The following is a 12898-nucleotide window of genomic DNA, read 5'->3' on the forward strand; positions in this document are numbered from 1 at the left end:
ATTAAAGATTCCTGTTCAATGGTCATTTGTTATAGATTAATAAGAAAGAGTAAAACTTGCTTCAATTGATAATTTCTATGAAACCTTATTCAACTACAGTAGTAATAATTTTAGAGTAAAAATGCCTTTCATATTGTTCTAAAAATACCAAAACTTCTAAACAAGGAAGTAAGCCAAATGTAGGTAAAATATTCTACACTAGAAGTAAGTGTTGTTGTATCACCTCAGACTGGCTGTCCTTGTTTAGTTTTTCCCCCCTCCATGCATTTTTTTTTGGTCTTCCAAGCATGGGATTGGCATATACAGTAGTTCTATGTTTGCTACACATCTTGAAGACTTTTACCTGCGAAAATATGAGGGAATGACATAAAAAAGTTAGGTAGCGAGAAATTTGGCTCCGCAGTTTGTTAATATAAAGGTTAACAACCCTTTATCTGAAATTCCGAAAACCGAAAAGCTCTAAAAACCGAAAGTTTTTTGTGGGGCTGCCTTTTTTTTTTTTTTTTTTTTTTTTACAGGGATTATTAGCCCACCCAGGCACAGATCACTGATCCACATCGGGGCCTGGGGGGCAAAAATGTAATAGTAATAACAATTATAATAATAATAATTACTCATAGTAAATAAAAAAATTTATAATACACCAAAATAAAATAATAATGATTACAATAATAATAATAATAATAATAATAATAATAAAATACAATAATAAAATTATTAATAATAATAATAATAATAATAATAATAATAATAATAATAATAATAAAGAAATACATGAATGAAAAAAAGATCAAAAGTGAGAAACACGACCTAGACCTATGAATTATTACTGTATTATTATTATTATTATTATTATTATTATTATTATTATTATTATTATTATTATAATTTTTATTATATTTTCGCCCCCCAGGCCCCAATGTGGGTCAGTGATCTATGCCCGGGTGGGCTAATACACATTTAAAAAAAAAAAAAACCTAACCATTCTGAAAACCGAAAAATTCCGTAAACCGAAATGCCTCTGACCCCAAGGATTTCGGATAAAGGATTGTCAACCTGTACCATCTAACTTCAACAGCGTCCAGCCCACTGGTCAGTCAGTTGCTGGGCTTTTGTCAAGTTGCCAGATACTGCTGTTTGAACTAATCATACTGAAAACCATGACATCACCTTGTTGGATGATTGTACCTTTATATCGTGTTATGGTTTTCTATAAAACTATACTGTACTTGTTCATAAAAGTTTATAAATAATGTTAGAATTATCTTTTTCTCCCAGGTGTGAATGGCAGTCCAGTTCCCCCAAGGACTTTTGACCCAGTTTTTGTAGCACCTCCCCCCAAGACACAGAGACTTCTTCATTCAGAAGCCTATATCAAGTAAGTTTAGTGAAATTAGTAAGGGAAAGTACTGTGAAAAATTGCTTAATGATGGCAGTTGTTGATAAATTTATAGCTAGTATCTTGAAGTGGCTTGTATTTTTTGAGAGACCGAGTGCAGAAAGAATGAATGAAGCTACGAGTATAGTGACAAGAAGCCTGCTTATAAAAAAGTTCTGAGAAATTTAGAAAGTCTTTATTTGTGATTGAATCTATGTTTAAAGCAGTACATTCATCATCATCATCGCTGTTTTATGGCTATTTTCCATGCTGTGGTTACCTGATAACTTGGTGTCCTGGTTACCATCAAACATACTAAAAGCAGATTATTTGGCTGGATACTCTTCCTATCGCCAACCCAGTTAGAGATTGAAATCTTACAAAGAACAGTACATGGGAGTAGGGCAATTGAAGAGTTGGGAAGTGTCTATAAGAGAAGAAATGTAAATTTAGAAGTGAATAAAGAGCTGAAAAATGCACAATCCTTCTTGTCTTGACATATAGTTGGGAAAAATATGTAGAATGAAGGGCTGCCTCTAGTATTAGTAGAATGCTAAGGGGCAAGAAATAGTGAAGTGTACAGGATGTTTGGAATGGCTAAATCAAAAGCATGGAAAATGGCCATAAAACATTAGTTATGATGAAGTGGCCAGTAAAGAAAAATAAACTGAGATAGTATGGACAGGTGAGATGGATGCCAAAGGAATATATGCAGATAATATACTGTATGTGTTGGGTAGAGGGAAACAACTTGTTCATGAGTGGGAAGTATGCAACAATACATTGAGAGAATGATCAAAGGGAGAAAAGGGAAAAAAGAAAATTCAGTGATTGGGCAACCCAGCAGCTTTGATAAAATGAAACTGAGAAATGGAAGGACAGATTGAGGGGGATAAAGTTAGTGAGAGAGGATTACCTCAGTGTAAGATAGTACCGAGGTGTACCAATACTGTGCAGTAGAATGTCAATATAACCGAGATACGTACCAAGAGAGGTCGCTTTAAACCGAATTTGCACTAAATCGAAGTGTTGTTTATATGGAATAATTTAGTTTGGTACTTGAGAGAAACACAAAATACTAAAAAGACTGACAGTCTACCCAGATGCACCTCGGCCCATCTAGGATAAACAAAACATTGTTTTTTGTAGTATATTGTTAAAATAAACACTCTTAAATCAACACAGCTAAAATTATTAGGACGTGAAATGGTCTGTGTACTAGCAATCAGCTGATGTGAGAGGGTCATGTGTCACCGCTGCGCAGGTTTGCCAAGTCCAGCTTGTCCTTTTTTGAGACCTGTTTGTCCTTTATTTTCAAAATAAAAAAGTACAACTGTTAACTGTCCTTATCTGAATTTTAAGTCTATACTGTACTACACAAAGGTAAGTATAGCTAATATATATATATATATATATATATATATATATATATATATATATATATATATATATATATATATATATATATATATATATATATATATATATATATATATATATATATATATATATATATATATATATATATATATATATATATATATATATATATATATATATATATATATATATATATATATATATATATATATATATATATATATATATATATATATATATATATATACACACACACACACAGTTGGGTCTTCATTTACGCGGTCAATTGAACCCGCGGAGTTCCACGTAAAACGAGAAATTCTTAAATGAAATAACAGAACATATGGGATTAATTGAAATGGAGACTGGGCCGACCCCCAAACTCCACTTTTTCCGACACAATACGTACCTTGTAGTCAAAATAACATCTTAATTTTATGATGATATGCACACACAATTAATAATTAAGAGAAATATCAATAATATTAGGTTTTTTAACACTTACATTAGTAGAAAAGATGGCTGGGCACACGGGGATGGGGGGTTGGTTCCGAGGCAGAGGGCAGATTATTGGCCCTCACCTGTATCACTTGTATCAATTGTATCACTATCCACCACAGAGGCTTGCAGGGCCTCTTTGTCAAACCCCTCAAAGTCCATATAAGTCCATATCCTCACTATCATTATCACTATCGCTGACTTGGGCCGGCTGTGGTGGGTGGCGGTAAATCACATCTTTCAACTCTTTAGTTGACATATGGTCATCACTTTCAATTTCCTCCTCACCACTGTCGGCCTCTAACATCTCATCCAGTTGCTTCAAGTCATCAGGAGTAAGTTCCTCCTCATGAGACATCACAAGCTCTTCAACATCATCATCCTCCACTTCAAGGCCCAATGACTGACCAATGGACACAATCTCCTGGTCCAACTCTGTGTCATCCTGAAATCCCTCAAAATCATGGACTACTGATGGCCACAGTGCTTTCCATGAAGAATTGAGGGATCTAGTGGAGACTTCTTGCCATGATGAAACAATCAATTTTACAGCCTTCAGAATGTTGAATTGTGTCTTCCAGAACTGTTTCAGTGTTAGTTCAGGATCATTGGAAGTTGCCTGATGACACCTCCTAAACATTTTCTTCATGTACAACTTCTTGAAGTTGCTGATCACATTCTGGTCCATTGGCTGTATGAGTGATGTAGTGTTGGGAGGCAAAAACAACACTTTCACAAAGTCAAATTGATACTCCAAAGTTCTGGCAAGTTCAGGGTCATGACCAGGAGCATTATCCATGAGGAGAAGAGCCTTTAAAGGGAGTTTATTGGTGGATAGGTAGCTCTTGACAGAAGGGCAAAACACATCAACAGCCCATTCATTAAAGAGCTGTCTTGTCACCCATGCCTTACGGTTGGACTTCCAATAAACTCCAAGCTTTGTTCTTACCACTTTCTGTTGCTTGAACACCCTGGGATTTTCAGAGTGGTAGACAAGCATAGGCTTCAGTCAGAAATCCCCTGAAGCATTGGCACCAAGCAATAGAGTGAGACGGTCTTTCATGGGTTTATGCCCAGGTAAAGAGGCTTCATCTCTGGTGATGAATGTTCATTTGGGCATCTTTTTGCCAGAACAGCCCAGTTTCGTCCACATTGAACACTTTCTGTGGAAGATAATTTTCTTCTTCCATCAGTTCTTTAAATTCCACTAAAAACTTTGCAGCCCCCTCCTTATCAGCACTAGCAGCATCACCATGCCTAACAACACTGAAAATGTCACTTCTTTTCTTAAATTTTTCGAACCAGCCTTTGCTGGCCCGTCTTCAAATTCTGTGCCTGAAGAACCAGGTTAATCTGTCTTTAAATGTTCGTAAATCTCCCTGGCTCTTTCACAAATGAATTCAGTAGAAACTGAATCACCTTTCATCTGTTTTTCCCTAATCCAGATGAGAAGTAACTTCTCAGTTTCTGCAATTAGGGATCTACTTTTAAACACTGGTAGATGTGTCTCTCACTTTCACTTCTTTAAATTTGTCTTTCTGTGCAAGAATTGTCGACACAGTTGATGTCGACATGCCATATTCTTTGCATAGCGCATTTGTTTTAATGCCTTGTTCTTGTTTTTTATAATTTCCTGCTAGGTTTGGATTGATGTTTTTATGCAGTTATATCTTTATTATACATTAAATTCAGCAGTAAAGGAAGCCAGAACTGGGTATCTGTAATGGTTACATATAGATTTATTTTTTATATCAATATAATTGAACTTTATGTATGAGCTAATGAGCTGTAAGGGGGGCGGGCTTGTACCACCAGCAAAAAAAAGGCTGTAGTCAGTCATAGCTCTTTGTTTAATGATTTCATCTTGATTATTGTTTTGCAGATATATTGAAAATTTGGACAAGCCCTTCCTCAGCAATTGGGAGAGACATTTAATGGCCACTCAAGAAAATACAGTCATTAATGATTCTGGTCGTCTTCCTGCGCAGTGGCTTGCCAATGGACCTGGATCTCATGGTACTGTTGTTAATGCTCTGTGGGCTCTCAGGGAGTATATGATGAAGGATTCCCTGGGCATTGCTAAAATTTTGTGACCCGACACAAAGTCAGAAGATTTGAAGAAGGAAGAGGCAGGTAAACCTATAAATCAGAGTCAGACAGCAGTGGTGGCAATTCTTCCAAAGAACTTTTCCTTCACTGTGTCTACATCCGTCAATGAGCTGGGGTGATTCTCAGGCATGTGTGGTTTTGTTTAATGTAAGGGTTTTAATTTAATTATTCATTATCGGGTAAAAACCCTATGTATAATATAGTTCTGATAGAGCAGCAACCCAAGCCATGCCTCCACAATTATGCATGACGTAAGGTTTTTCTGTTCCCCTTTTTTTAAATTGCCATTCTGTTTAGAATTTTAATGTCACATCAGAAAAATATTTTGATGTGTAATTTTTTTAGTTCTGCTAAAGGATACAAATTTATTTCAAAGATATATCACAGTGTCATTTTTAAGCAAAAATAATAGCATTTTATCCCTTTCTTTATTTTGGATTAATTATTTCTTCTCTTCTGCAAGGTGAAATTTTATTATTTTGCCATTTTGAGAATTTATAAGTTGTAGGCAAGATGTGTATTCATGATTACACATTACCATTCATCTAAGTTTCAGGTAACAGTATAGTAATTTTGTTTCTCTAATACTGTTTATGCCTTCCTGACTTTTGAGTGGCATTAAAATACATTCCTCTTTTTAGGGCAAAATTTGAATCAGGTAGTTGTATAATGGAAAATATTGCATCTGGGATGATCTCATTTATCTGATTGGAAATAGTGATAATGTTACTTGTAAGTTACTTTTCAAATTGATGCCTTTTATGTGCTTCAAGAAAAAATATCTGGTACTGCTTACATCTTTCAAAGATATAGTAAAGGAAAATATTTACAGTAAAAGTGTCTAGGGATGCTACTAACTTCCATTATATATATATATATATATATATATATATATATATATATATATATATATATATATATATATATATATATATATATATATATATATATATATATATATATATATATATATATATATATATATATATATATATATATATATATATATATAAAATGGAGTTACATGTGTACCTGCAGTTGAGTTCATGCCTGACAGTTAATTTTTTCCCTTTGATTTTGTAAACAGTAACATAGCTTACACTTACTCAAGACTTTGACCACTATATGGGGTGTGTTATTGGATAGGATGGTTAATTTTTTTAGAGAAATGTTAGTGGGCATTAAATCTCATACATAAAAGTATGCATACTTCACACTGCAATTTTTCTTATCTCATTAAGAAATTGTATAAGACCACACTGAATACATTTTGTGTTTACAGAGAGAGTTGTAAATTCAATTGTGCCAAAAATAAATTGTCCAATATTTGCAGACATTTTCATATTCAAACTGTGTCTGAAATTGCACTTTCACTCACGTTAAGAAATGAAAGTAGAAATTGGGTTTATTAAATTATTATTATTATAAGCAAACTCTTTCCAGTTTATAATAAACTTGAGGGAACTGAGCATCAAATCATATCCAGTATTGTTAAAGAGTACTACAAAAAATGCCTGATCGAAGGTGGTCTCGTTTCTTACATCTGTTAGTCTAAGGGAGAAATACCAAACCAAGTTTTAGAGGAAGCAGTTTGCTCTGTTACAGTAATGTTCAATATCATCATCCTAAGATGTATGAAATTCATTTAAGTAAAATTGTATTTTTCATTGAATTCTGAAAGGAATGTTACGAGAGATAAAGAAGAGACCTTGAACAACACTTATGCCCAAGACATACAATTTATTGGAAGACTATTTTTTTACAATATATTTTTAAGCTCTGGTATATAATATCAGCATTTTTTTTAACACTTAGCTCGTGCCTTTTATCTTTTTTTTTCCTGCATAGGTACATGATCAGTAGAGTTAACAGTACATTTTAATTTAACTTTAATGTTGAAGAAGATTAGCATGTGCTTTTAAGACTGATAGTTTAAAAAGTTTAATATGCAATGTGCTTTGTTGCTGTGGGAATAAAGGTTACACCTCCCTTGATAGTTGGTGCTGAAGTATCATATTGATGTATCTGTGCTGCCATATATCACAACATATGCACTTGTTCTAAATGGTACCAGCATACTAATAGTTTTGGGAACTATCTTCTGCTGGAGTTGTTATTTTATAACATTCTTGTTACTTCCCTGTAATAGAAGGGAAGGGTTTTACAAAATCCAAAATTATTGTATCTGTTTCAGTGAGTCAGGATGACTGTCTTTGGCAGTGATAAGACGTTCGGAGGTTGTGAGTTTATTTTACACATTGAAGTTATTATGTTGTCACTAACTTTCAGGTCTCTTTGGTTTTCTGACAACAGGTACCTTTATTACTCTGAACATGACCATCCTATGCACACCTTAAACATTATTAATTTCAGGATTTTTTTCTCATTTGCATTTTATTTGTGTCATGAAAAAATTAGCAAACAATACTCCATTCACACTTTTAATGTATATAGTTTTATTTCTTTCTTTTGAAGTGTTCTGCACTATAAGGTGAATTAAGACACTGTTGCATGGAAAAATACATCTGTTTATGAGATTTGTGGCTGAACACGGCCAGGGATGCTGATGTAACTTTTCTTGTGTCATTTTTCTAAACCTAAAGGTACAAATGTAGTGGTCCAGATTCTGAACTATGTTAGCATTTTGTTTTTATCATTAAGATTCATTTTACTGTTAAATAGTTCCTTACTGGACCACATGCTGTGAGGTATTGCTTGTGATCTCCAATGGTCATGAAAATATCCAAACCGGTACTGTCATTTCAGCTAACCTTTTAGAAGGTACAGATCTGAAGTAATTTATTATTTTCATGTAGTATGAAACTCACTCTTATTATTTTTTTATTTTCTTTAATAAATGTTCAGAGCTCTCCCCTCCACCTTTCTTTTCTGTTTTTCTTCTCTTCTAAGCTGTGCTGTAGGGAATACTGTCCAAGACTCGAGTGGCATACATGTGCAATTTTCAGAGGAACTAGTTATAGATGTTGTAGTAAATTGTGTTAGGTTTAGATTTATACACATTTTTATGAATAAAGACATTGCAACTTCAAATTCCAGTTTCACTGTCCAAACAATTATTTTAGCCAAATAATTATTCTTATTGCCCGACCATCAGAAACACGAAGCTTGTAGTAGCAGGCGTTTTTTTTTAGAACGTGCTTCACACACTGCACAATGGGTCGGGATCCCTATCCACAGGGAAGGGCTACCAACGTCCAAATTAGCATGGTGGTTGGTGCTTGGTTTGCTGCAAAACATACAGTAAAACCCTCATAATTCGAAATCACTTATAATTCGTAATGTTTTGCCATTTCAAAATTATCTTACAAAATTGTTAAAACAGTGTACAGTATTTAGTAAAATTTTGATGTATGAGAGACATTTCAAAATATTGTAAACCAGCATGTGTGTTGAATCTGTTGGTCAGGGCCAGTTCACATTAGTCAAGGAGTGCAAGTCTACGATCTACATCACAAGATTTTTCCATCATTGCTTAGTGTTTGAGCCATATGTCTGATAACCTTGACCCAAGTACCTCAAAAGAAGCTTCTAAGAAGAAAGCTGTCAAGTCGAGAGGCAAATACAAGAGCTTAAACATCTAAGGTGAGCTGAAAGTGTTCGAAAGGATAGAAGCTGGCGGTACTGTGCGCAAGATATGCACAGACTTCAACTTAAGTACCACTACATACAACATCAAGAATAACAGAAAAGCTGAGAAATTATGCTTTGAAGCTGGAAGAGCCTGGAGAAGCTACGTCCAAGAAGAAACACATCAAGGGAGTTAAGTATTACAATGAGCTTGATGATGCCGTGGTTAAATGGTATAAGCAGGATCAGGCAGCAGGGGTTCCAGTCAGAGGTATAGACCTCCAGTCTGCTGCTGAAAGTTTCACTGCCAAATTGAATATTGAAGGGTTCAAGGCCAGTAAAGGCTGACAATCTGCCGGGACTGCCTTCTGGCCTGTAAGTGTTTCTGAATAATGACACATGACGATGTTCCTGATCAATTGGGTGGTGGTGAATGTGAATATTGCCCTTAGACTAATGGTGATTTTACAGTTTTGTAATTTATTAAAAATTCAAAGTTAATTTTTTTTACTTTTTAGGAACAGGACAATTATGTCCACTCCAAATCAAATACCATGATGATTAAAAAGTTAAAATAAAATATTTCATCATTATCATCATCAATGTACTACGGCCATTTTCCACACTTGTGAGTTAGCTGCAATTACTTGATGGTATCTTCTCTTGTAAGGTTCTAAACTCAACTTTATTTCTTTCACCCTCTCCCGTCATTCTCGGCTTATCCCTGGCTTTTCTTCCCTACACATTTAGACTCCTGCACCACTTTACCTAGTCAGTCTTATCCATTCTCTCCACGCGCCCAGACCATCTCGGCCTACTTGTAAGCAAAACTTTGCCAATACTGTACTCTTAATTCCTAGCTGTCCTCTCAGCTCTGTGCAGGGTTTCCTGTCTTTCCGTGTCATATTACATATTCATTTCACCATTCTCATTTCAGCTTGCTAAAACCTTACACTGTATATCATCCGCTTTAACTAACCATGTTTCACTGCCATACATCACATTTCTCATGCCAGTTACATTTTTCCTTTCACATGGAGGGAAGGTCCTCTTGCTGATAGTAAGGTCAACAATTCCCAAAACTTCCTCCAGCCACTTCTGTCTCTTGTAACTGAGCAGGCTTCAGCATCCCCTCCAGCACTGATCATGTCACCCAGGTAACAACTCATCGACAAATTCAGGGACATATTCCTAGACTTAAGTCAGAATCATTCTGCAGTCTGTCATTCACTTCATTGCACTTCTTGTTTACTCACTTTCTGCTCTCATTGCACATTATTGAGTTGCTGCCAGCACCTTCTTACAGACAGCACATGCCTCTTTTCACATTCCACCAATGGTCCCCCACCCAAGCCACTAATCAATACTTTAAATATGCACCATTCACTCTTTCATAATTCAATAATGCCTTGTCCAAAGAAAAAAAAATACTGTATTGTATAAAAATGTGCTGGCACTTCTAATCATCATCATCATCTCTATTTTACAGACATTTCCCATGGTTGCATGTGATAGCCATGATTACCTATGATGATTTTTATTTAATCCATATGGTACAATGAATGACAAAACTTTTTGTCATGACTGTATTGATGTTATGAGGGTACATGGCCAACTTAAATGAATGCATAAATAACTGTACTGTATTATTATCGTGTTAGAAGTAGAGCAAATTCATAAAAGTAGGTGATTCAAATAATTCTTCAGCAGATACTCTTAATGCTAAAATAAATATAAACATGATTACCACATACAATATTTACAGTACACTTTGTTCATATCAAGAGTTCTGTCAATCCCATTATTGCAATTATTCAAGTAACAACCATATTCTTTTCTTCATATTTCTAATTAATCTTGTATATACTGCATATCACCGTTACTTATTTTCCAATGACAGATCACGAGTCATTACCAACTACAGTACAATACAGGTATCCCCCAATTTACAATCTCCCTATTTATATTTCACTTGAACGATGGTGATGTATTAACCTTTTCGCTGCATTTCGCACACTTGCCATTTTATTCTGGCTACCACTGGATGATTTTATTCAGCTTAGGATAACCTCCCGCAGCCAAAGGGTTAATACCACTTCCTTATTTACGATAAATAAAAAAAATTTGCAAGAGAATTATCATCATTCGGCCAAAATCACTGATGCGCAGAATATGCAATGCATCTCTCGCTACATTTGACAGCTGCAGTATCATTTACCCACTGGCGGCGTGTGGATACTCAAACTATCCAACCAGAAGTGAATTCGTAACAATGGTTTTTAATTATACAAATTTAGGGCACGAGTTAGGTAAACATTAGTTTAGAAATAGAGTAGTGGATGAGTGGAACAAGTTACCAAACATCATCATTAACTCGAATACACTGGATAGCTTCAAACATTAGTTGGATGGATATATGAGTGATAGGGGTTGGGTGTAAACGGGACTGCCCAGTATGGGCCAATAGGCCCGCTGCAGTTTCCTCCATTCTTATGTTCTTATTGCGCTACAGTCCAGCTCCTTGTTCCAAGGTGATAGCATCCGCCCATGATCATGTAGCTCAATGATATTATCGGTCAGGATCGGTGTTGTTACTTATCAGCGGTTTTTTTTTTTTTAATAGTGAAAGGACATGACTAACATTCACATTGTCCTCTGTTTTTGTGACGAAGTAAGTTTTGCTTTTTTTTTTTTGTAATTGTAAAGTGCTTTGTCTCCGTTGTGAACACGATGTGAAGGAGTGTTGGCCACTATCATTGTTTTTACATTATCATCTGTGTTTTTTCCCCTCAGTGAGATAACATCACTAACATTCAGAATGTTAGTGTCTGTGGGATATGACAAGTACTTTCACTTAGTTTTTATGATTGTGAAGTGTTTTCTCTGTTTTTGTGACAAGTGCTTTCTCTGTTTTGTGACTGAAGTGAGCAGTGTACCTTTGAAAATGCCTAACAAGTGTTTTGCTGAGTCTGGGAAGACCAAGGCTCAGGAGGAAAACAGTGTCTCTGGAGGTGAAGCTTGACATTGTAAAGCTGTGCGGGAGTCAGAGTGACATCTCCACTCCACCCTCAAGAGTCCCCTTAGCCTCGAAGGGGACATGTGATGATTACCAGGCGTGTTCTTGATGTGGTGAGTGTTGTAAAATTGCTTTAGATCGTATATTAGTGTAGGATTTTTTTTTCAGTGATACATGTAAGTGTTGGACTGGCTGGGAACATATCCCATTGAACCCCATGTTATAATGCTCCTGATTTATGAAATTTATATTTGCGATTCTTTTTCAGGAATTTAATCCCATCATAAATTAAAGGATACCTGTACAACCTTAACTTGGAGTAATAGCTAAGTCTCTGCCTTCTTTCAATAACTGTCAATTCAATTTCTTTATGTCAACTTTCCACAACAATATCTTCTCCACACTATTGGTGTTCTCAAAGAACACCTTGAATATCAACAGAGTTCCTAAACAGATGAAAGCGAGAAAAAAACATATTGGAAGACTAGATCACTATTTACACACTTTGTTCTCTCGGTTTGTACTATCTCTTGCCAACAACACTAATACCAAATAAAGACTTTGCTTGATTGTACCTATGGCAAATACTTAACAAGAGGTCTGTGAAATTATAAACGGGTACAGTATACAGTAACCATCTCTCACTGTATCTTTTAGACTAAGACTGAAAATTGCTGAATTTTGCAGAGTGCAATAAACCATACTTTAACACAGTGCAGTACATGTAAGGTAACTTAAAACACCCAAAAAATTACCATTAACTTGTATTAAATATACAACTGAATAAATAGTCAGTAAAATAAAGTTAAATAAATGCAATCCTGAACATAAGTGATACTATAGTACAGTAAACCATACAATATAGTTAAAACAAAAGAAAATAATAAACAAGTAAAGGGGGTCCCCGACTTACGAACACCCGCTGATAC

The 12898-nt window shown here is 35.1% G+C and overlaps 1 protein-coding gene across 15 annotated transcripts in view; it reads left to right on the forward strand.

Annotated features, from left to right (window-relative positions):
- Positions 1 to 8416, forward strand: part of LOC121863301 (protein polybromo-1-like) — a 76875-nt gene extending 68459 nt beyond the window's left edge. For all 15 annotated transcript variants that reach the window (XM_042361898.1, XM_042361900.1, XM_042361903.1 and 12 more), the window contains 2 exons: positions 1279 to 1378; positions 5139 to 8416. In XM_042361898.1, coding sequence (XP_042217832.1) covers positions 1279 to 1378; positions 5139 to 5349 — 311 coding nt within the window. In that variant the 3' untranslated portion in view covers positions 5350 to 8416. The remainder of the gene's footprint in view (positions 1 to 1278; positions 1379 to 5138) is intronic.
- Positions 8417 to 12898: the final 4482 nt, after the last annotated feature.

The sequence above is a fragment of the Homarus americanus genome, unplaced genomic scaffold, assembly GCF_018991925.1.
Source record: "Homarus americanus isolate GMGI-L3 unplaced genomic scaffold, GMGI_Hamer_2.0 scaffold46197, whole genome shotgun sequence".
In the NCBI taxonomy this organism is placed as follows: Eukaryota; Metazoa; Arthropoda; class Malacostraca; order Decapoda; family Nephropidae; genus Homarus; species Homarus americanus.